The 23,857-nt window shown below is 29.9% G+C and overlaps 1 protein-coding gene across 11 annotated transcripts in view; it reads left to right on the top strand.

Annotated features, from left to right (window-relative positions):
* Positions 1 to 23,857, top strand: part of LOC143226126 (spectrin beta chain-like) — an 82,607-nt gene that overhangs the window by 14,350 nt on the left and 44,400 nt on the right. For all 11 annotated transcript variants that reach the window (XR_013014356.1, XR_013014355.1, XM_076456670.1 and 8 more), the window contains exons 3-17: positions 2,645 to 2,796; positions 9,492 to 9,665; positions 10,013 to 10,185; positions 12,612 to 12,727; positions 14,647 to 14,759; positions 15,676 to 15,863; positions 16,184 to 16,366; positions 16,964 to 17,221; positions 17,357 to 17,495; positions 17,796 to 17,955; positions 19,387 to 19,631; positions 19,889 to 20,089; positions 20,332 to 20,448; positions 20,905 to 20,982; positions 23,520 to 23,684. Coding sequence is in view for 9 of the 11 variants with exons in the window: in XM_076456670.1 (XP_076312785.1) it covers positions 2,645 to 2,796; positions 9,492 to 9,665; positions 10,013 to 10,185; positions 12,612 to 12,727; positions 14,647 to 14,759; positions 15,676 to 15,863; positions 16,184 to 16,366; positions 16,964 to 17,221; positions 17,357 to 17,495; positions 17,796 to 17,955; positions 19,387 to 19,631; positions 19,889 to 20,089; positions 20,332 to 20,448; positions 20,905 to 20,982; positions 23,520 to 23,684 (2,462 nt within the window). In the remaining 2 variants the exon portion in view is untranslated. The remainder of the gene's footprint in view (positions 1 to 2,644; positions 2,797 to 9,491; positions 9,666 to 10,012; positions 10,186 to 12,611; positions 12,728 to 14,646; positions 14,760 to 15,675; positions 15,864 to 16,183; positions 16,367 to 16,963; positions 17,222 to 17,356; positions 17,496 to 17,795; positions 17,956 to 19,386; positions 19,632 to 19,888; positions 20,090 to 20,331; positions 20,449 to 20,904; positions 20,983 to 23,519; positions 23,685 to 23,857) is intronic.

Raw genomic sequence — 23,857 nt, 5'->3', positions numbered from 1 at the left:
TACATGTATCTTTATTTCATTTTATTCTTTGAGCCGTGACAAACTAAAAATCCTACTATTAAACTCTTAAGTTGCATAGCAAATGTGTTTTAAGTGATGATATTGAATGACATAATGCATCAATTACTTGAGAATATCTCATGGAAAGTGTAATATTGTTATTTTTAGCTGCAGCATAGCAGATTGTGGAATGGCTTTGAGATTTTTTTTACACACTTTTAGTTTGTAGCTTTGTCATCTCTTGACTGATATAAGTTCTAATTACAGTTTTGGACTCAGGAGGTCAAACCCTTCCAATTGATTTCTTTGACCATGCTCAAGGTCTTGTATACTAGTTTAGTTTAATCCTGCCTAAACAAAGTTCAGTTTAAGGGTAGTCTCATAGAGATCCTATTTGTAATAAAATTTAAGTCATGTACACACAAGTTCCATGCTTAGAATTGTTGTTGCACAAAAATATAGCTAATGAAAGAGGAGAAGGTTTGGTAGATTAGTTTACTCTAATCATGCCTGAAAGAATTACAAGTGCTATAGCTATTGAGAATTCCTTCTTGTTTTATTATCTGACATAAGTTTCTAATAAAAAAACAACATACAAATTATCAAGATTTGTTTTTTGTTTTTTTTTTTCGTGTGTGTGTTAGCCTGCTGATGAAACTTTAGTCTTATTTTGTAATGATTGTACTGTTATGTCAGATAATTTGTTTATTTCAAATGTGCAAGTAAAGAAAATATTTTTTGTTGTTATCCCTTGGAAAATTTATTTTAATGTGAAGGGGGATGACAACAAAAACCTTTCCAACTAAGGTGTGCTGCTTTTAAACTTGGAGAACACTGAACTAAGGTATAAATGGTTTAGAGTAATATTTTTAATTGATTTGAACTTAATGATGGCAACTTTGAATCTTTAAGCAAGATAGCTAAAATTACTAAAGGTAGGAATTGTTATTTGGTATATTAAGTTTTTCTCTTGCTGTTAAGTGAAATGATCTAATAGTGGATATTAAAGATAGTCACTAGCAATTTGTGAGAGGAAGGCATGGCACATGGGCGTGACTTTCTGACTTGTATAAAAGAAGATCGAAAGCTATAAAAATTAAATTATCGTGTAATGAGTAAGTTCATTATGGGATGTCATAGAAGGTTGATTTAAAGAGTAAGAGCGAAGAAGTGTCACATTACAGAGACAAGGGGAGATTGAAAACTTTAGGTATTTCCTTTTGAAATTGAGAAATTAAAACTTGTGCATTATTCAAATTTATTAACCATGTTTTTATGCTAAGTTTGTTCATGTATGTTTATAATAAAGTAGTTTTAATTCTTTGACATGAACACTTATCTATATCAAGATGATTAAACTGTTAAACTTGTGATTTTTTTGTTTATTGATTTTGCATTAAATATGATTGAAAGTAAAAACTTTATCATGCAAAGTTTTATTTTGTAATCAAGTTCAGATTATTTAGTTTTAGTGATTGCAAAATATATTCAGCTGGTACAATTGAAATCTTACTGTTTTGTATTTATATTTTGTTTGAAACAATGTATATAATTAATACATGAAAATTGTTAAAAACTATTTTCTCTAAAATAACTTGAGTGAAGCTTGATAGAATTTTAAATTAAAATATTTTTTTAATTAGTTAAAATTTTGTGGTTATTGTGCAATCTACAAATCACTTTTAAATTTCATTTAGCCATTTTCTTGTGAACTGTGTAATTTACTGGATTTGAATGAGATCTGCTCTAGATCTGTGTCTGATTATGGACTGATGAATATTCATTTTTAATGCACAGTTAATTATTGCATATGTGCAAGCAATTCAAAACATGAATTTAGCATTTCTTAAAACCTGTGAACAATATATTAAATGCCCTCTGGTTGGATTGCAGTGAATTTAGCAAAAATCATATGTGTAAGTCTTATGGTCTAAATACATTCAAATAAATGAATTATTTGCATACTTTGATGTAGAACATACAACAAAACAAATCTTGGCTCTTTTATGGTTCAAAGTGATGTCATTTTGACAACTTTTAAGATTTGAGTTGAAAAGCCATGTTTACATGTTGGAAAATATAAAGATTGAATTCAGTGTGTTTTAAAGATGAGAAGTAAATATCTTAGCATGCGTTTTAGAATCCATGACAGAAAAGAACATGCATGCTGGTTTATTTGCCTCATCCCTCAGGTTTTATTTAACTCTTTCATTGTAGCAATATTTTCTTTCCTGTAATCTCTAGCTTTATTAATTTGTAGAACACTGAACCAAGGCATTAATGCTTTGACTCTTTAGCAGACCTGAGCATTCTGTTGTGATGGATGTACTTGTTTCATTGTTGTGAAGATTGCACCCAGTCTTCTTTGCTGAAAAAAGAAATGCAGTGCAGTTATCCCATCTGCCATTTGATTAGGAATGACAAAAGGTGGTTGTAAATGGCCCACTATAAAATCATATGCTTTCCTCAATAGAATTTGATTTCCTGCACATTTAATATTTATTCATCACAATTTTAGACAAATTTCATTTGAATTGTTTCAGTGGGCATTGCTAATATTTAATAATTTGGAGAAGTACAATCACTCATTATGATAAAGCCATATGAAGTTTTAATGATACCTTTTGATATTTTTCTTTCCTAGATGAACGAGAATCTGTGCAGAAAAAGACTTTTTGCAAGTGGGTAAATTCTCATCTTGTTAGAGCCAACTGTCGAATCACAGATTTGTACCTTGATCTTAGAGATGGCAAGATGTTGATTAAGTTACTGGAAATCCTCTCTGGAGAGCGTCTTGTAAGTTTGAAGTCTCTATGGTACTTTTTGGAACTTTAAAGACAAGTCTATCAAAGTTTGTAACTTATAAACAGTGTAATGTTTCTGATTTAAGCAAACTAAATGCTTCTTTCCTCAGAGGAAAGTGTTTTTATTAGTACTTAATTTTTCTTTAAGTTAGTGTTTAAAAGTGTGAAAATATCTGTGGTATAATAGAAAAAACAAAATGAGCAGACATATTAGGCTAAAAGTTAAGTAAGAAATCTGTGTAAAATTACTCATTTGTTTTTTTCTGTGGAGTTGTTTTGTGCTCAGTGTAACCATTTGTACTTTTGTACTATTAGTTCAGTGGTTCTTTGTTGTACTAGTGATGTAAAAATTGTTGGTTTGTGTTTTACATTATGTTCAGTTGCAAACTCCAGATAAATTCATAACTAACCTGAGAATGAGAGTCCTACAGGAAAGAAGATATATTTTTAAAGGCAAGCTTGTGAAATTTTTTGGAATATCTCACTTAAATCTGTTTAAGGATTTTATTATATATTCTTATTGTATTTATTTGAGTCAGAGGAGAAATTTAAAGCTATCTTACATGCAGAGGGATACAGTAACTAATGATGTGTTCCAGGAAGTTAGGAATGGTACAATGAGAACTAAAAGTATGGGTTTAATTGTATTTATTAAGTTTTATTAAGTAATACATTTTAGCCTTTAGTTTTTCACATGAGGATTTATAGGAAAGAAAGAGAAAAGGATGAAAGCAAACAAACTTGCAAAGGGGTTGTTGTAATTAATGTTTTAGTACAGTAGGCAGATAGAATAGTCTTGAGGAAAACGGGGAGAAAAGAATTAGATCGTGCTATCCAGAGATAGAGGATATAACTGACAGAGCAAGTAATAAGGTAGGCAACCATAGTAGTAATCATGCCCTGCTGGACATTTGATGCCTCCACTTCAGAGAAAACCATGCATTCTTGGAGGGAGGTTGAAGAAAAAAGAAAAGAAAAAAAACAAGAGGAAAAATTAAAAAAGGAAAGGAAATATGGAAGGAGTAGGGCAGAAATGTGGATTGGATAGAGAGACAGAAAAATCACCATAATAATATCAAGATTAAGATTTGTTTCATTTTTTCTTCACTCATTTCCTTCCTGTCAGAATGCAAGTGCCTGCATGTCAGTAAACACTTGAACAGTGGATGAAATAAGATGATGCAATGACCATTGTAATTTTTGTTTCTTTTATGTCTCGTTATGGTTGAATAATAAAATATATAGAATATTGTTTTTCAGTTTTTCTAATTAATATTTATAGGTTAAATAATATATATAAGGAAAAATTATTTGGTCACTTGCTTGGTCTTGCCATTCAAAAAACTTTTAAATAAAATTCAGTCACTGAAAAAACTCTAGGAACAATAAAATCAATTTATTCTTTTGTTGAGGGAAGTTTCAAGCATCACCAAATTTTTCAGTAACTTAAATGTTTGAGAGAAAGTCGCTGTACTTCAGTCTTGGAGTGAGACCTGCTGGGCCTTCACACGTGGCACAGAGATAGCTTTGAAGAAGTGCATTGAAGCTACAGTTCTCGTCCTTAAAATTGTTTCAAAAGGAATATATTGTAACTGAAAGGGTAACTTTAAACTATGACCAGACAGTGGTAAGGGCCTTGGTAAATTAAATAAAGAAACAATGATGTAGAAAAATGATACAAGTATGGGAACAAAATACAAAGTCATGTTAATTGTAGGTTAAATTGTTACTATTATAATACAATAGAAGTATTAGAAATAAACAGGACTATTAGTGAACTGGTTGAATGAAAGATTTTAATTTGAATCACTGATATTTAGATTTAAATAATCTTTGACATAAAATTTCTTTGAAATGCATGGTCATAGGTTATTTAATAGGGACACAGTACTTAGAGAAGAAAAAGAAATGAGTTTTTTTGTAAAATGTTTATCTTCTGTTGAAGTTGTTGATATCAATCAAAACAGCAAGGAGATTGAATATACTTGGTTTTATGTTAGTGAGTGTAGTAAGAAAATGTTGTTTTACTGGAAATTTGTTAGGCCACCAGATGAAATGATGAGAAACTACAGTATGGTTAAGAATTCAACTATTAATGAAGTCATAATTATGGGTAATTTTAATTTAAGACATGCAGGTTGGAAAATGTTAGGGTCAAATCATGAGGGAGAAAGAAGAAGCCATTTAAGATGGATTTCTTCATCAGTTGGTTGGGAAACCTACTTGAACCAATGTTATTTTAAATTTATTGTTAATTTGTGATATAGAAATGGTTTAGAGGATTGAGATGGGGGAACATTTAGTTGTGTTGCAAATGATCATTAGCTTTACTGCATATTGAGATCAGGAATGATGAGTTTTGTTTACAAGGTAAAAAAAATATTCTAAAGGTATGTAAAAAGAATTGTATGTGAATTAGTCAACTGAATTAACAGTAGACTGGTCAAATATGGAAAATTTGCAGATTTTCAAGATAGACTACTTCCTTATGGGGGGGGAGGTAGATGCATGTAAAAAAGGTACAAGAAATAAAGTTAAAGCATAATAAATTTGAGGCTTGAAGGATTATAAAAGATCAAGAGAGTTTGTAATGCTTATCCATCATCTTTCATACACAACTGTGTTGGTGAGGCATCATTGACAAGCCAGTAACCTTTAATGGATAACAGACAAATATAATTTAGTTTTTGCATTAAACCCAGTCTGTCCTAGAATGTGTTGCTTCTTGCTAGTACTGATATGGTCATAAGTTAAGTGTGAATATCTTGCAAGAACATGTTGTGCACAAGATCCAAGCATTTAGTGATTGTCTTGCAGTGAACATCTTTAAACACTCTATTTGCCTCGTAATTTTGGACATGGAAATTATTATAATGACACAAGTTTTTAATGTATTCTCTTTTACTCTATTTAAATCCCTTTTGTATATTATATATAGATAAGAGGGTTACTGTACTACCTTTGTTTAAAATTTATATTGATTCTGTGAGTGGTATTTTTGATATTTTTCCTTATCTTCTGTATGCAATCATTTTTGCCAGCAGCTACTTGTGTGAAGATATTACTTTGAATGTTTGCAGGAATGGTAACACCATTATCAGCAAACTGTTGCCACTCAGCAAAAGAAATTTTGGTGCATAGTAATTGATCACCTGAAGAAAATGGCAAAGCTGATTCATAAGTGTAAGACCTTTGAATTTTAGGTCAAAAGATGAGTAGGGATACTATGAAGTTTGATTCATTAATGATCCTTGCATCAAGATATTGAAGAAAGAGCAAGATACAAGTTCTGACTTGACATTTCACATATATTGATGCTTTTTTGAATGGGGTGGAAAAAATATGTAATTCTGTTGTCTTTAATTTTTATATTAATAAGTGCAGCTCTAAAGAAAAGAACATTCATATCATCCATGTTTGATAATAGTGCATCAGCAGTTGCCTTTGTTAATGATTTGGTAGCTTATTCTGCAGTACTTTCAATTAGAAAAACAACTTCAATTTTTGTCTTTACTTCAGGGCAATAGTTAAATATAACTATAATACTGCAAAAGATGTTCTCTCATTCTCCTGAACTTTTATCTTTTGATCATCAACTTCAAGAGGAGATATAAGTGTGCTGATACTTGTCTTCTTTATACTTAGTACTTCACAGATATAGTACTGGTGGAATTGCCTAACATCAGTTTCAAAGAGCAACATAAATATTTGCTATAAATCCCCCCCCCCCAGTTGAATTTCACAGGATATGGAAGTTGAGAAAAATGATCTAGGGCTATAAAGATCAATAGTAAGATACTTCCCTATATGAACTGTTAGACTGTAATTACCAAGATAGATCATTACAACTTTATTGTGTTTGTCTACAACACTTCATAGCCTTCATTCTACCTGACAGGCTAGCATTTGAGAGAGTCTATTTCCTAATTTTCCATAATTCAACTTGTTCTGCTATTTTGGATTGTTCCTGAGTAGATTTAATTGTTTATCTGAAATGTGTTTACTTGAACCAGGCTCATGAGAATTGAACAGTTTTTGTTTGATACATTTGAGTTTCTTCTCACTTGTGAATATTGAGTAGCAGTTTGTATACCCCTTTAGTGCCATGTCCAAAACCTGACCATTGATGTTTTGTCAAATCTTCATGTATCTGTGACTACCCTGACATACAGGAGTACCTCTTCTAAGATTTTTACTGATGTTTCCCTTAACCTGCCAAATGGTTCTAAGTAACTGCCCAGCATACTTTGGTATAGATATGTCATCAAGAACAACAGGGTATTTATTGAACTTACTATTCACTTACTACAGAAATTAAATGTGTAATATCATGACACTTTTATCAGATAACCTCAGGTTACAGTCACATAAAATAGTTTGGAAATAAATTTGCAGTAGTCAGATATTATGAAACTCCTATTAAAACTCGGCAAAAACATTGATAACACACTTGTCATAAAATCACTACTTTAAACATAAACATTCATAAAATAAAGCATGAAAATAGAGAATGTATTAATGGGCTTGATATTTTTACATAAAAGTGTAAGTTGCTGGTAGTCTTGTTATTTCTTGGTTGTCACAGTTATGGATATCATTTGATTCATTGCCCATGTAAATGTTTTGCTCTGTGGGGTAGTGGTAAATGTTTACTTTCTAGGTGAACCATTTGGACATAACTGAAGACCTCCCAATTTAGAATATTGAAACTTCCAAAAGTTAGTTATATTTGCCATCATCTGTTTCGGATTCTCAGTAAGATTGGTTCTTGACAATTCTTTCTCAGTCTGATCATACATATTCCATACTTATTGTACAAAACCAGGCCATTGAGGTTCACAATTTGGGTGACCAATAAATACAATACCTTCAAAATAAGTCATGATTGGTTCTACAATATTTTTAGTGTCCTCCTTCAGCATGTCAGACATCATTTATAATAGCTATTGGTAAAGCTGTGGAGGATGGAAACAAATTTTTATAAATTCTTCATTGTTTTGGTGATTATTCAGAAATCCCTTCCACTGAACTTTATAATTTTTCTCAGTGTATTGACTGTAAAATCATCCAGATACATTTGTTTCTGACAACATTGCATGAACTATGTTTCTGGTTACTTATTCAGAGTCTGTTAATATATTTATGGGATTCAGCTTCTGATTTATCTGCCAAAATATTCCACAGTGTATTTTTTAAAGCTGAATATACTAAGTCAATGCATAATGATAAAAAACTTTAAGGGACATGTTTATGAAGTGATGCAAGAAGTTGAGTAAGGTTGCTATAAAGCAAAACTATCTAGCTACTGCAATCATACTTTAATGTATTTTGTAAATTATTTTTGTACAAACCATAGCCACTAAATTAGATTTACAGGCAAACTCAAAACTCTGTGAAAAATATATACGATTTTCAGTAAAGTTTTTAGGTATTCCTTCAACATTGTATTCAACAAATTAAATTAGGATGACATATTTGCATATTAATCTTCAACAACAGTTTAGAATAATTAGTTGTTGGGTTTCTTAGGGTCAGTATATTCAAACTGATACTGTTTGGTTTGGTTGTAATTGCATGTTGGTTGTTTAAAACTTTTTGAATGAAAACAGTCCTTAAAAAAAAGACAAAATTAACTATATAGAGATAATTACTGATACTGCTAGAGATGTATTAGTTTATCAGTCTCACTGAAAGTTGTGTTTATCTTCTACTCTAAGCTAAGACCAGTTGTGTAGTTGTTTCTGTGCATCGAAAGACACTGGTGGGGCAGTTGTCCTGACACTGAAAAAAAATGTACATTTTGTCCAGTTTGTTGAAGCTGCAGCTTTTTTGTGGGAAGAAGCTGTCCAATGTCAGAGAATTCTAACTAGACAAAAAGAAACAACAAAAAAAAACTGTCATACTTTGAAAGAATGACATTTCCTACCTAAACAATGCTCCTAGGTCACTTTTCACAATAACATCTAGTACTGCAACATAACCTCTTTTAAATTCACACAATAAGAGGAACACAAAAATAGACATTTTGGGATGTATTCTGAGACCATTCTTGAATGTAACTTAAAATCACATTCAAGATTATTGTGGCATAAATGCAGCATCGAAAGAAAATGCAAAAGGTGATTGAACCTAGTCTAATAAGATACACCTTAATATGCTTCATCTTGTGTTCTTTTTCTGGAAGTAGTCAAAAATAATAGGACCAAAGTATCCATTTTCAAGAATATATCCAAAAAAATGTTTCTAGGTCTAAACCAAACATTCATTTTCTAGAGGCTTATTGTAAAAGACTGCCAGATACTTGTATAACTAATGACATTTAAAAATTGGAAGATTATGTGGAAGTGATCTTATGTTATGAGGTTGATTATGTTATGGGTTGTTAAGAAATGTATTTTCTCATTAATTGGGAAGAACTTTTAAAGTTTAGAGTGCTGTTCTAAATTGTACATGGAATCTTCATTGGATAGACTGTGTAAGAAAGCTTATTAAAGCTTGAATTCCCACAGATTACAATGTTGTTTCTCAATTGCATCAAATTACAGTAAATTGGTACAGAAGAATGAGTTATGAGTAGATTTTTTAAAAAACATTTTGATTTTGTCATAAATTTTATATTGTTTTTTATATCTACAGGAAATCAAGAATGTATCCTCATAATATATATATTTTTTTTTTTGTATGAAGCCAAGGCCAACAAAAGGAAAAATGCGCATTCACTGTTTAGAAAATGTGGACAAAGCCCTTCAGTTCTTAAGAGAGCAAAGGGTTCACCTAGAGAATTTGGGATCACATGATATTGTAGATGGCAGTGCTAGGCTCACCCTTGGCCTCATATGGACTATCATTTTGAGGTTCCAGGTAGGATTGAAAACAATTTGTCATTTGCTGTAAAATGATATAGTGGGTGTTAGAATTATAAAAATAATTAAGTTTCACTAATACATTTCTCAGTAAATAGAAGGTGAAAAAAATGATCTAGAGTTGTAAAGATCTGGCAGCAAAACACTTTCCTGTATGAACTATTAGACTCTTACTCTCAAGGTAGATCATTACAACTCTATCATTTGCTGTAAAATGATACAGTGGGTGTTTAGAAACATAAAAAGAATTAAGTTTTGCAAATAAATTCTGTTTAAAATGAATACTTGATGTTACAATTTGACATTTATATCAATATTTACCCAAACTGATTATAATCTGTGTAGATTCAAGACATAACTATTGAAGAAGTTGACAATCAAGAAACACGGTCAGCAAAGGATGCTTTGTTGTTGTGGTGCCAGATGAAAACAGCAGGATATCCCAACGTAAATATACGTAACTTCACCACTAGCTGGAGGGATGGATTGGCTTTTAATGCTCTCATTCACAAACATAGGTATCAACTTCCTGATTACTGTGTTATTTCAAAGTGTCTTAAATGTTTGGGACTAACTTGTGTTTCAGAGTAGACCATGTAGCCATTTTTTTGAATAAAATAAAGAAGTCCAGTTGATTTGTTAATATATATATATAATAATTAATATTATCTTTTTGTGAAACTCAAGCATAAACAAATGTATAACTTGCCAGAAACTGACTTCCATTAAAATATGATGGAATCAAATATTGGGTTGAGGAATAATTCGTGAGCGTTTTTTCAAGTTAAAAAATATATTCATAAATGAAACGCTTTCACAAAATATTTCATGTCATTTGGTAGATAATTTTTTGTTCTAATAGATGGTGTGTTTGATTTTCATATGACTTTAATTTTTGCTTTCATTTTCAGCTCATTAAATGGAATGTCAAGTGGACAAATTCGAGCGTTTTCGACACCATCTGCTTTTCGCATTTAATTTCTTGCAATTTCGTTTAAAACAATGCATACTATATACCTAGGTATTACATGAAATAAAGTATCATAATAAATGTTTTGGGTGTAATGTGTTCATGCATTGAAGTATTGTATAGTCTTGCATGTAATGCTTGAATGAAATTATTTAAAAATGCTCACGAATTATTCCTCAACCTAATATTTTTACTTTTCAAATATATTTTATTTATTAAACTTCAAATTTATAACAGACTAATTTTAAAATATCAACAATTAGTACAAAAATTAGTAATTATGTACAGAAGGCAAAATGTATTTTCTTAGCATACCTAGTACATAATAATTTATTAAAAATGTTTTACAAATGCATAATTACAAAGTTCTTTCATATATATAGTAATTCACTTGACTATTTCTTTGTAAAATTTCTCACGTAAGCAACCTAATTCAAATAGAAATTTATTGGAAAGTTTGAAACAACAATAAACATTTTTAATAAATTTTGCTAAAATCCAGCTTTTATAATAATAATATAATTGAAACAAATAGGTGCCTGTCCATGTGAATAATGCTTTCATGCATAATTTTAGCTGTGGCATAGTAGCTTATAGAATGGCTACTAGTTTTTCATATTTTTAGCTCATAGCTCTGTCATTTCTTAGCTGATTTGCGATTGAGTATAGTTTTGGATTCAGGAGGTAAAACAGTTTCAATTTATTTATTTGGTCACCCAAGGTCGTGTAGGTTACTTTATTGTCGTCTTATCTAAAATAATTTCAAGTTGAGGGTAGGCTGGTAAAGATTCTGATGAGTAATTACTGGCCTTGTAGATTAATTTACTCTGATCCTGCCTAAAATGTGCCACAGCTATTGAGGATTCCACATTTTTTGTATTATTCTTTAAATGTTTTATTGATACTTTTTAAAGACATTTTATAGTATTGACATCCTAATATCATCAAAAAACCAGATTCAGTTCATTAAGGTTTTGTATTTGTTTCTGATCTAAAAAAAATAATAATAATAAAAATGGCTATTCAAATAGCTATAAAATGCATCAGTGTGTATAAGTTCAAGTGTAATGATACTATAATGGACATAACATGTATTTTAATATTTGTACACGTAACCCAAACTCCTACACCACAAACAAAAATCAAAAAAAAATTTTGTTTTGGGTATTCAAGATTAATACAATTACAAAAATTACCATTTTGTTCAACAAACAAGTTGAACACCAATTTTCATTAGTACTGTATGTGAGGGTTTGATCATATCTTTATTAATGTAATTTTTAAATAGTATTGAGAAACTGGAATTCTGAAAAAAAATTTATTTTCAATAAATGGTACCACATTTAATGTGTATAAACATTACAATTTGTCAATAAAACATATATGCAAATTTTGAACTCTGTATGTTGAATAATTTTGATGCCATGAAGGGCTTATGAGTAAAGAACACAATCCAAAAACTTTTCCTGTGCAGCACTTTCCAGAAAAAAATCCTTTCTCAGAAACTTTTTCCAAATTTTTCAATGAAGTGCAAATGCTACAATTAGTAATTACTAGCAGAAACAGCTATCCTACAGGGAGTGTTCCTGTTAGTACTTATTACTACCAGAAACAGCTATCCTACAGGGGTGTTCCAGTACTTATTACTACCAGAAACAGCTATCCTACAGGGGGTTCCTGTTAGTACTGTACTACCAGAAACAGCTATCCTACAGGCAGTGTTCCTGTTAGTACTTATTACTACCAGAAACAGCTATCCTACAGGCAGTGTTCCTGTTAGTACTTATTACTACCAGAAACAGCTATCCTACAGGGAGTGTTCCTGTTAGTACTTATTACTACCAGAAACAGCTATCCTACAGGGAGTGTTCCTGTTAGTACTTATTACTACCAGAAACAGCTATCCTACAGGCAGTGTTCCTGCTAGTTCTTTTAACGTCAATAGTTATTCAGTATGTCCTTTATTGATTACAGGCCAGATCTAATCCAGTATGAAAGGCTCTCCAGATCTAATGCAACCTATAATCTTAACAATGCCTTCAATGTAGCAGAACAGAAATTGGGACTCACTAAACTGTTAGATCCAGAAGGTATATATTTACTTGCGTTTTTAAATAGTCTAAAGTTGTCTTAATACTTAACCATACCATATTTTTACTGTAGTTCATTATTAGGAGTTGGGATGGAAAAATGTCAAACTATTAATTTATTTTTCTGTTGAGTATAACATACTGTTATTGATTTGAATTCAAGTAAGTTCTCTTTCCTTTGTAGAACAAAAGCGTTGGTGTAGATTAAGTTTTGGTTATTAATCTCACTGCAACAGGTACCCATTCAGATGATTTTCTGTGCAAGTCACTGTGTTACATTCAAAATGTAATTAAACACTTTTTAGCTATCAAGGTATGTGAGTAAGAGTTATGTTATGTTTTGAATTTATAATTTATCCAAGTTTAAGCCCTTTATTTCATAACTACATAAGACTTCAGATGTAACATGAGCAATGAATTCTCTAATTTTACTCTGTATCATCAGTAATACAATGATAGTTGAGTAGAGACAATAAGATGCTTACATAATATTTTGTTGTACATATATCAGTTATCTGAATGAATACAGTTAAAAGTAGAAATACATTTTTAACACCTGATGTGCAACACCCACCTTCATCAGATTTGTTTGAGTTTTATAACGTGTGTAGACATTACATACATGTGTACATAATCATTAGAAAGAGATCATTTTACAGTATACTCCAATAGTGATTATTTTGAAATTGATGTGGATTTGTCATCATGGGACACATGTAACTGACCATAGTATTGTTAACTGTTTGATTGACTGTTACACTTAGTTGTTTCTTAACTGAATATGGTATAGTTAGATACAGTCTAAATTGTATTTAGATCTGTTATATTTTAGTGAATTAAATAAGTTATATTTTATAATGGTTTAAATGTACATCATACTTTGCATCTGTTTTCAAGGCTTACAATATATCCTGAAGAAAATTTTGATGAGGGGTTGAACCTCCATAAGAAACTGTAATATGCCTTAAGGGCACTGACATGTGTTGTCATGAATATTAAGTGTAGGAAGATAAAATATTAAAAATTAACTACATAAAAAAGAAATTACAAATTTAATGGAAGGAAAATCTTTTAAAGAACTTCTACAAAAATTTTTTTTTTTCTTCTATTTCCTAATTTAAATATGTTGTGTTATACATTGATGTTAATAGCTGGTTAGTGATATGGTAGAAGAAATGAAAAAATATATAAACATTTGATTTTTATTTAGGTGGTTCTAGAGATTATGCAAATAAAATATGAAAATTGAGAAAAGTATTTTCATACTTACAATGAAAATAAACTTGTGCTCAAACTGTTCATGGATTGAATCAAATAACAACTGTAGCTAAATAACACTTTTATTAGAAATATGTAATTAAAATAATTTTATTCAGTGTTACAAAATACTTTTCAACTTTTAAGAAAGTTTATTATTTTTTGTGAGGAATGCACAGTCACCATATTTTGTTGCATAAATGTGCTTTCCTTATTGAGTAGATGGAAATTACATCCACCCATGCTGAAAGGGTTAACTAATTTGTTAAAACATTTCATGCACATCAGGATTCACTTTAGCCTTGTAATGAGTTTCAGTCAAACCTTTTTATTGTAGTATGTAAATAAAGTTTATTGTTAATAATATCTGATGAATCTTGTTTCTAAGTTATTAATACATCTGTTACATTAAATTAATATTTGTTAATTTATATTAATTATCCATTTGTGCTGTATTTTAAGATCTATTTTCTCAGACATAAACCTCTTTACAATGAAGGGTAGTGGAACAATTAGGAACTGTCAGTGTTCAAACATATTAAAATTATTCAAGTATGAAAATAATATATCCCATTAGGAGAGCTTTTTGTTTCTTATAATTGAATATTGAAAATTGTAAGGAAAATATAAATTTGTAAGAAACTTTCATTTTAATGCTACAGATGTGTATGTGGACTGTCCTGATGAGAAGTCAATCATCACTTATGTTGTCACCTATTACCATTACTTTTCCAAAATGAAGGCAGAAACTGTTCAAGGAAGACGAATTGGAAAGGTTGGTTTACTTTAAAAATCCTCTGATACTTCTGAGTTGTATTAATAAATTTTAAACAAGATAGTATTAGGTGTTTTTCAAAACAATAAAGGATTTTAAACTTTTAAATGTTATGTTTGTATGAACAGGTTATTTATAAGCTTAATATAACATTAACAAATGCTTGAAAAGCAAATGACTTTAGAAAACTTCAAATTTTGATAATTTAATAGGAAGCATTGGTTATGTTTGGATTACAAATATTTCTAGAATATATTCAGAAAATTTGACATCATTCTTAGCTTTATGGAAAGGTTATCATTAAATCTCTTCAGTTCTAATAGATTTTTTTCCTTTCTTTTTACTTTTTGATTCTTTCAGAACTTTCTGTTGCTACTAAAGAGGATGAATGATTATTTTACTCCTTTTATTGCAGAGAAATGTTTACCTGAAATTATTTGTTCCTTTTATTTGCTGTAACATCTGTAGCATAGTTTACCAAATACTTTGTTGCACTTAGTCTATTTAATCTAAGTTTTGAAAAATGAATTCAATTATGTTTGAAATACTTTTGTTATGCAACATTCAGCTTCATTGAAGAAAACATTGTACAATGTTGTGTTGCAAACCAATTTAAGAAAATGCACAACAATAAGTTTACACTAAGAAACTTGAGGACTCGATGTAATTATCAGTTGGCTGAAATATTGTATTTTTTATTATCTGAACTGAATTTATTGTAGTGGAACTAAAATTTTATAACTTTAATTTTTGTACTAGGAGTTTTGAATATGAGACTACTTGAAATGAGATAAAGATGGTCTCTTTTATAACAGGATTTTATAACAACAGATTAATTGTTTAATGTGTTACAAGTCTTTTGCAAAACAATATTATATAAATGTTTTCAGAAGTATACCAAAATATTGTTCTGTAGGTTGTTGGAGAAGCAATGGAAAATGACAGAATGGCTCATGAATATGAAACATTAACTTCAGACTTGCTTCAATGGATCGAACATACAATTGCTGCCCTATCAGACAGACATTTTGCCAATTCCTTGGTTGGAGTACAGCAACAAATGACTTCATTTAACACATACAGGACAGTGGAGAAACCACCAAAGTTTGTGGTTTATGTTTTTTGTGTTACTTTGTTTTCAAATGAATATATACACAAAAAGCAGTGAAACATAATTTTCATTCATTTATAGGGTTTTGAGTTTTTTTTTTGTACAGAGTAGGTTTTGTTTTTCTAGAAAATATTCTTACAACTTCTTACTCAACATGAATAATAAAATTAAGTTTTTTTTTTTTTAATACTTGTGATTTAAAGATACACAAAAGTATGAACATGATTTACTTCTGTTGATTCAAAGATGTTATAAATTTTTAGATGTTACTGACTCATGTAGAATGTTAAGACTTGAATAATTTATTTTCCAGGTTTATTGAAAAAGGTGACCTTGAGGTACTTCTCTTTACTCTGCAAAGCAAAATGAGAGCAAATAACCAAAAGCCATATTTTCCAAAGGAAGGAAAGATGATCTCTGACATAAACAAAGCTTGGGAGAAACTGGAAAAGGCAGAACATGAACGAGAGTTGGCTTTACGAGAAGAACTCATTAGGTAGATTGTATAATAGCTTTAATTTTTATTTTATGGCAAGAAAATTTTTAATTGTCATATTTCTTGAACTTACAATTTTTAATGTTTGACTGTTATTGTTTATGTGGAAAGACAAAGGTTTTGGTGGATCTTGAATTTCTAAGTTGTGTAGGTGATGCTTGTACATTGGATGTACACTACTACTCTTAAAGCTTTTTAACATCATTAAAAAAACAACAACTTTATTACATTTTTATTATGTAAAATCTACCATGCAGTGAATACTTGAAGGTTTAACAATAAATGAAGATGGGTGTTATTTATGTTTAGTATATTATTCACAGTAAATGTTATGAATTATCTAATGATTAAATGCTTAAATAGTCACTGCAATCATTATGATGTGATTGACTTTGGTTATAAGGCTGTTTAGTATTTTAAAGCTGTTAAAACTTGTCATACTTGGATTGCTTTTAATTGAGGCAGGGGATTTCTTTTGCAATGTGCATGTCTTATGTTTTACACTATAGGAATGTTTATTGTAATTTAAAGAGATTTCATGAAAAAAGTTGTGTGGTTAAGAGTAATTAAACAAGCTTCAACTCTTAAATTATCTAGGCAAGAGAAACTGGAGCAGTTAGCTGCACGTTTCGATCGCAAAGCTGGAATGCGAGAAACTTGGCTCAGTGAGAATCAGAGACTTGTGTCACAAGATAATTTTGGATTTGATCTTGCATCTGTAGAAGCAGCAGCTAAGAAACATGAAGCTATAGAAACAGACATTTATGCGTATGAAGAAAGAGTTCAAGCTGTCGTTGCTGTAGCCCAAGAACTAGAAGCTGAAAACTATCATGATATTGATCGCATTAATGCCAGGTATGGTAATGTCATAATCGTGTAGAATGGCAACAATATTAAAAGAATAACTTGTAATTTTCTACACCTTTGTGGTTTTCTAAATTATTTAATGATACTTTAAAACTATTTTAAAATACAAAAATGCACTTTTAGGAAAGACAATGTTCTCCGTCTGTGGAACTACCTCCTTGAGTTGCTGAGATCTCGAAGGGGAAGGCTTGAATTATCAATCTCATTGCAACAGACATTCCAAGAAATGATCTATATTCTTGACTCAATGGAAGAGATAAAGGTTTGAAAGTTTTGTGTTTTTTTTTCAAAAGAGTGTCAGAATAAATAGAAAAAATGGTCAACCATCATTCTTGGGACTTGCTTCCTGATGTCATTGTTCGTCACTATGTATTAAAACAATAATGTTAATTTTATGTTAATGAAATATTTGTTTTGTAAGACATACTTAAATTGGTTATTATGCTAGTTATGAAGATTAGAAAACATTTAAAATAAACTTTTAGATTGAACAAAAACAGAACAATTAGAATGTTGTTTCAATAGCTGTTTAATTCACAAAGCTTGATGAACTTCTTGTTAGGCACGATTATTGACAGATGATTTTGGGAAGCATCTTATGGGTGTTGAAGATTTACTCCAGAAACACAGCTTAGTAGAAGCAGATATTAATGTACTTGGAGAGAGAGTAAAGGCAGTTGTGCAACATGTGCAACAATTCATTTTTGAGGATCCTAAAGGAGGTGACTATATTACTGTTGTAAGAGTTACCTATTAGGAGCTGTCAAGTAGCATTATATATTTTCTTCAAATAAAAATTTATTTCTTGTCCATTTTCTGCATCAGCATTTTGTTTTCTTAGTGAAAGTTCAAACAAAAGCTATATTTAGAAGCAAAATTGTCTAATATATAGCAGCATTTATGAATTTTCCATCTTTGTCAGAGAGGTGATTTTCGTTAAATGCTATTCATGTTGTAACTATTTATTAAAAGTTTTTATATGTATAGTTACTTTTTTCTAGACCACATTTAAATTTGTTCTGAAAGTATAGTTTTTGAATTGCTGTCTAGTTGTTGTAATTATGGGATATACAAGACTATTTAGTGTAAGAGTAATTATTTAGTTTACTTGGTGATCTGATATTTAATTATTATTATTTAGTTTTCATAACAAGTGTTAAAGTTAATTATTTTAAATACAGTGGTTATAACAAATTTTATGTAACTCGGGAAGTAATTTGTTGTTTTTGTGATTTCACATCATGTCACTCGAACCTATTATATTTTTTCATTGCTTTAAGTGAGCATTGCTACATCATTGCATCTTGTAGTTTACAGAAAGTTTTCGGTCTCAGTTGGGCAGTGTTTGTTTGTGTGTGTATGAGAGAAGGGAGGACTGTTAGCTGAATGAAAATGAAGTTGAGTGTGTGATTGTTAGCTTATCTATAACAGACATTATTTTAAAACAGGTTAGAGAAAAATAATTTGTCTTGTTATTTGGATTCTAAAGTAACTGTAACAGCCTGTGTGGACTTTTGGCAAGTAAAAGAAATTACTTAGAGCTTTGGATGGAGCTGTTATCCTGTAGTATAAAGAAGTTTTTGTACATACATTTGACTTGTTTTGAATATATTATTTTAAAACCAGTAAACTGTGTGCTATTTAATCATTGTCTGAATTTATCACCAACAAGTCAGAAACCTACTATAGAAGAATTCCAGGCCATATTCTTATAGTTGAAAAATAGAATAGATTTGTAAAGGTGAAATTGTTGGAAACTATTTTTAATAACTTTTCAAGAGGTACTAAATGCATATCAAATGTCTCATTTTGGCACAAACAGAAAAATGACATATCTTGTATTAAGTCTATAATTTGAAATTGCTTCAAAATATTGACCATAAGATTCTGTGTCAAATGTTAGCAACTGTTGGAAATGTTGAGGTTCAGAAATTTTGGATTTTGTTTTTTAAGAAGTAGAATGCATGTGTTTCATTGATAAATATAAGTTTATAATTAATACACAGTCTATAACAAAAACATTGCAGAAAATACCTGACAAGAAAGACAATAATTAGAGTGTTTAAAATATTTCTAGTGGTTACCAGAACCAAATGTTTAAAAATTATTTAGAGTTTGAGAAATATCTTCAAATGGGCATACTCATTTCCTAGGTTATCAACCATGTGAACCCCAAGTTGTAAAAGACAGGATCCATCAGCTTGAAGCTGCATACTCTGAGCTGGTTCAACTGGCTCTGGAGAGGCGTAATAAGTTGGAGGAATCAAGGAAACTCTGGCAGTTCTACTGGGAAATGACAGATGAAGAAGCCTGGATAAAGGAAAAAGAACAGATTTTGTCTCAAGGAGACATTGGGCATGACCTTACAACTGTTCAACTCCTCATTAGTAAAAATAAGGTACTTTTTGTTCATTATTTCAGCAGTTTTAAGTTTTATGATGTGTCCAGGTTGTTATTTTTGATTACTTTTCATTTTCAGTATAATTTGCGAAGTAACCATTTTAAAAGTTGTGATCAGATGTATTGTTAATCGTAATTTAAACATGTTTTTTTCATGTAAATGGTACTGGCTTTGATAACTCTTTGGCTTATTTATTTAAAACACCATGATAATTTAAGATGAATAACAACAGATGTACGTTTTCTTTATTTTAGGCACTGGAAGATGAGATTTTAGTCCATGAACAACAGTTACGAGGGGTTATCCAGATTGGAGAAGATTTGATAACTGCTCATCACTTTGGCTCAAGCAGCATGAAGAACCGTATTGAGGATATCCAGAGTATGTGGGAACACCTAAAAGATCTTCAGGCACTACGTACAAAGCGACTCAATGAAGCAGTGGATTACCATCAAGTATGTTTGATTTTTCTCAGAATGTTTGTTTTTTACATCACATGTTTGTATAAAACAAATCCTTACTGGTGCAGTTAAATCAATTTTTCCAGCACTTCATATATGATTTCATGATATTCCAAATTTTTGTTATTTCTTTTATATTCATTTAACTATATCAACTTTAATGTTTGATATTGGTAATATTTAAAAGCAAGATGAATTAGTTTTTCAGAGGAAATATGTAATATTTCTTTTTTCAGTTCTTTGCTGATGCTGATGATGTGGACACGTGGATGTTGGACAGCTTGCGTCTTGTTTCTAGCGAAGATGTTGGAAGAGATGAAGCCAATGTACAGTCCTTGCTGAAGAAACACAAGGTTAGTTTGATACTGAAGCTTTAGTTTGGTTATGGTTATTAATTAATAAACTACTTTCTGCCTGGTTATGTTTATTTTACATTGTCTGCATCTAATCTAATTCAATACCTTAATGTCCTTTTAGCATAAGATAGTTTTATTGGTACATGCATTTTAAAAAGGAAATGGTATCCAAAATTTAACATCTTTTGAAAATTTATTATAGGAATTTAAGGAAATAAATTTTATGTACAAGTTGTAATAAGAGCATTTTCTGTTTTAATTTACCCTAAAATTTAAAAATCAGTTGTCAAATTACATGTGATCTTAAACGTGTTTATACAACTAAATATTTACAAGTTAATTTGTTAGATTAAACCCATTTCCTGAGAGTAGTTTCTTTTATAATATTTCTGTTGAAAAATAATCAATAAATACTGGGTGTAATGCATTACTGTGCTTTTTGTGTCTGAACAGGATGTTACAGATGAACTAAAAAATTTCTCTAACACCATTGATATGTTACATGAACAAGCCAACAACCTTGGTGAACAGGTTAGTACAGTTTTATTTGAACTTCTTTTAACTCTTTCCTAACAGCCTCAATAATTTTGACTGAAATTGTTCTCAGCAGATAACCATTGTGACACAGTTTTTTAACAAGGTATTTTCATTAAGGTCTGTTTGTGGATGTATATAGTCAGTGACTAGTCCAAGTGCAAAGTGATTTTTCACATTTGAATTTACAAATCTCATACCTCCCCAATGATAGTTTGTACTTCATATTTTGTCTTCTAATCTAACTCGAAACAGACTTCCTTTTTTCCTTTCTTGAATAACTGTAGGTTTTAAAACAAAATTTATATTTAATTATTTGAAACAACTTTAGTTTTTGTAGTTTGTTTAATTTTGTTTTATTGTCCTTTGAACTATGTCTGACGAATAATTCTACTATATAAGCTATAAGTCATAGTGACCATTTAGCTTAAATTAACATATTAAACAAGTTACTTTCAAGCACCTCGTGAATAAATTTTTTATTGTTACTAAGTTTTTATTTTTTATAACAGTAAGTGATATGTAAGGACAAGAAATTTTATTACTTAAATTTGATTCCATAGTTATTGGTTTTGGTTTTTTTGCCATTTAACTGGCCAATGAAATTTAAGTGTAATAGTACAAGTACGTTAAGTAATTTTTAATATGCATAGAGCAAACAATCTGATATAACTATTACAGTTTAACTATCTTACTACAGGCAGGTTAAAGTGTTTTATGTGACTTTTTAGACAATTACTTTCAAAATGTAATTAAATTAATTTATTTTGCTATGCAAATAAAGTTGGCATCAGAACAGTTAATAAATCAAGTTTTTAATACAAAATTTTTTTAATGAAATACTTAAAATGCTCAATCTCTTCTTGTGTGTGAATGTGACAATTACTTTTTAGATTATCTTTTCTCTGATTTACTTATAAGAAGTATGAAATTTAGTATAAATCAGTCATTATAATATTACTCAGGCTAATCCTAATTTTTATAGCCTTAATCTTTACTTGTGTATGGAGCTATAAAGTGAAAAATCAGTCTCACTTAAGTGTCCATTTGTTGTTATGTCCTCTTTTTCACAATTTGACAGTGATTTTTCTGATGTTTGATACTATGTTATTTATAACCAGTAGAAAGCCAAAGATTTAATCTGTTGAAGAACATATTATGTTACATTGTTTCTGTTTGCTGATGAGTGTACCTGAATTTTTAAGGTATAATTAAAAAGCTAGGTACAAAAAAACACAACAGATAAGTACTTTTTTTCTTGTTTTTTATGTTTATTATTTATTATTATAAAAGCAACTAAAAAAGTAACATTTAGAAACTTGTTGGGTAAGATGAAGAAAATTGATGATGATGATAGAGAATTTTTACATTTTACGTTATTTACAATTTGTGTAGCTATATTATTATTATTTAGACATAGTTCTAAAGATAATAATAAAAAGTATAAATATAAGTATACTATTATGAACTTTAAACTATGTATTTTCCTGTTAGTTTGAAGTCGTTTTAGAAAGAAGATATAATCTAGATCTATATTGTATTATGGTAGCTATGAGGCCAGGTCAGTCAAATTGATGAACCCTGTTTGGGGTTGAAGAGAGAGTAAAAGATAAAATATAAAGTTTCTTATATAACCTGTATTTAGGAGGTTTTAGAGATTATGCAAATGATGTTTGAGAATGTCAAATGAAAAGTATTTTAAATCTTAACATGAAAATCACCTTGCAGTCAACACTTAAATCCATATATTGATTGAGAAATTTTTAATAAAAATACTCAAATTCATAAGAAATGGGTCTGACTTTCTAGTTCATTTCTGTAAACAAAGATAATTGAAGCATATAAAATTTAGACTTTGCCTTGGTAATATCTGTTACGTGTAATTTGTGGTAAACGTGGCTTCAAAGATGAGTGATGAGAGGTGGAAGTGAGTGGATAGGTGGTGCAAGTAAATGTCATGATTTGGATGAGAGGAGATTGAAGATTTACTTAAATATTCTTTTTTAAAAACAATAAATTGATAATAACATAATTCATTTGAATTTTGAATGCAATTCTGAAAAAGGTGTTGACACGAGCACTTTCACCTACTTGTACTGAGAGATTCGTAGTTCTTATTTTGTATTGAGTTTTACATTGGTATTAATAATCTTGGAAAGTGATTACCTCTACATTTACACAACTTTAAAAAATGTAATAGAAAACACTTTTAGCATGCACTTAAAGATATGAACATGCAATTAATAATTTATCACTTATTTCATGGAAATTAGTAAAGCCAACCTTGTTTATAGTATTTTAATATTATGTGAATGTTCTCATGAACTAATCTTCCAAAATGTTAGTATATACTCAACTTCAAAATTTGGATTAATATTGCACTAAGATTTCAATAATCCTCTATTAGTTCTTTTGCTGTTACTTAATGATTTGCTTTCTTTACATAAAACTTGTGAGTTTGTCCAAGTTAATGTCTTTATAAATACCTTTTATATAGTTTGTTGTATACACACATCGTCTGTTGTTTTTTACAGGATCGAGAAGCACCTGAAGTTTTAGAACGTCTGGCCAGTATTGACAGAAGATACAAAGAACTTCTTGATTTAGCAAAACTTCGTAAACAACGTTTGCTAGATGCCTTGTCCTTGTATAAGCTATTTAATGAGGCTGATGGTGTGGAACAGTGGATTGAAGAGAAGGTACAATTGATTTGGTTAATGAAAATAAAAAAATTATCACCATTACGTATTACAGAACATTTTGATTTAAATTTATCTGTGTGTGAGTTCCTACTAATGAAAATTGATAGTAGTTGTTTAACATCCAGTTACTTCATAAAGGAAGGTGTTATTAACTATGTAGTTATTTAAAC

The sequence above is a fragment of the Tachypleus tridentatus genome, chromosome 9, assembly GCF_004210375.1.
Source record: "Tachypleus tridentatus isolate NWPU-2018 chromosome 9, ASM421037v1, whole genome shotgun sequence".
NCBI lineage: Eukaryota > Metazoa > Arthropoda > Merostomata > Xiphosura > Limulidae > Tachypleus > Tachypleus tridentatus.
Note: the sequence above shows the minus strand (reverse complement) of the source record. Positions and strands in the feature narration are given on the sequence as shown.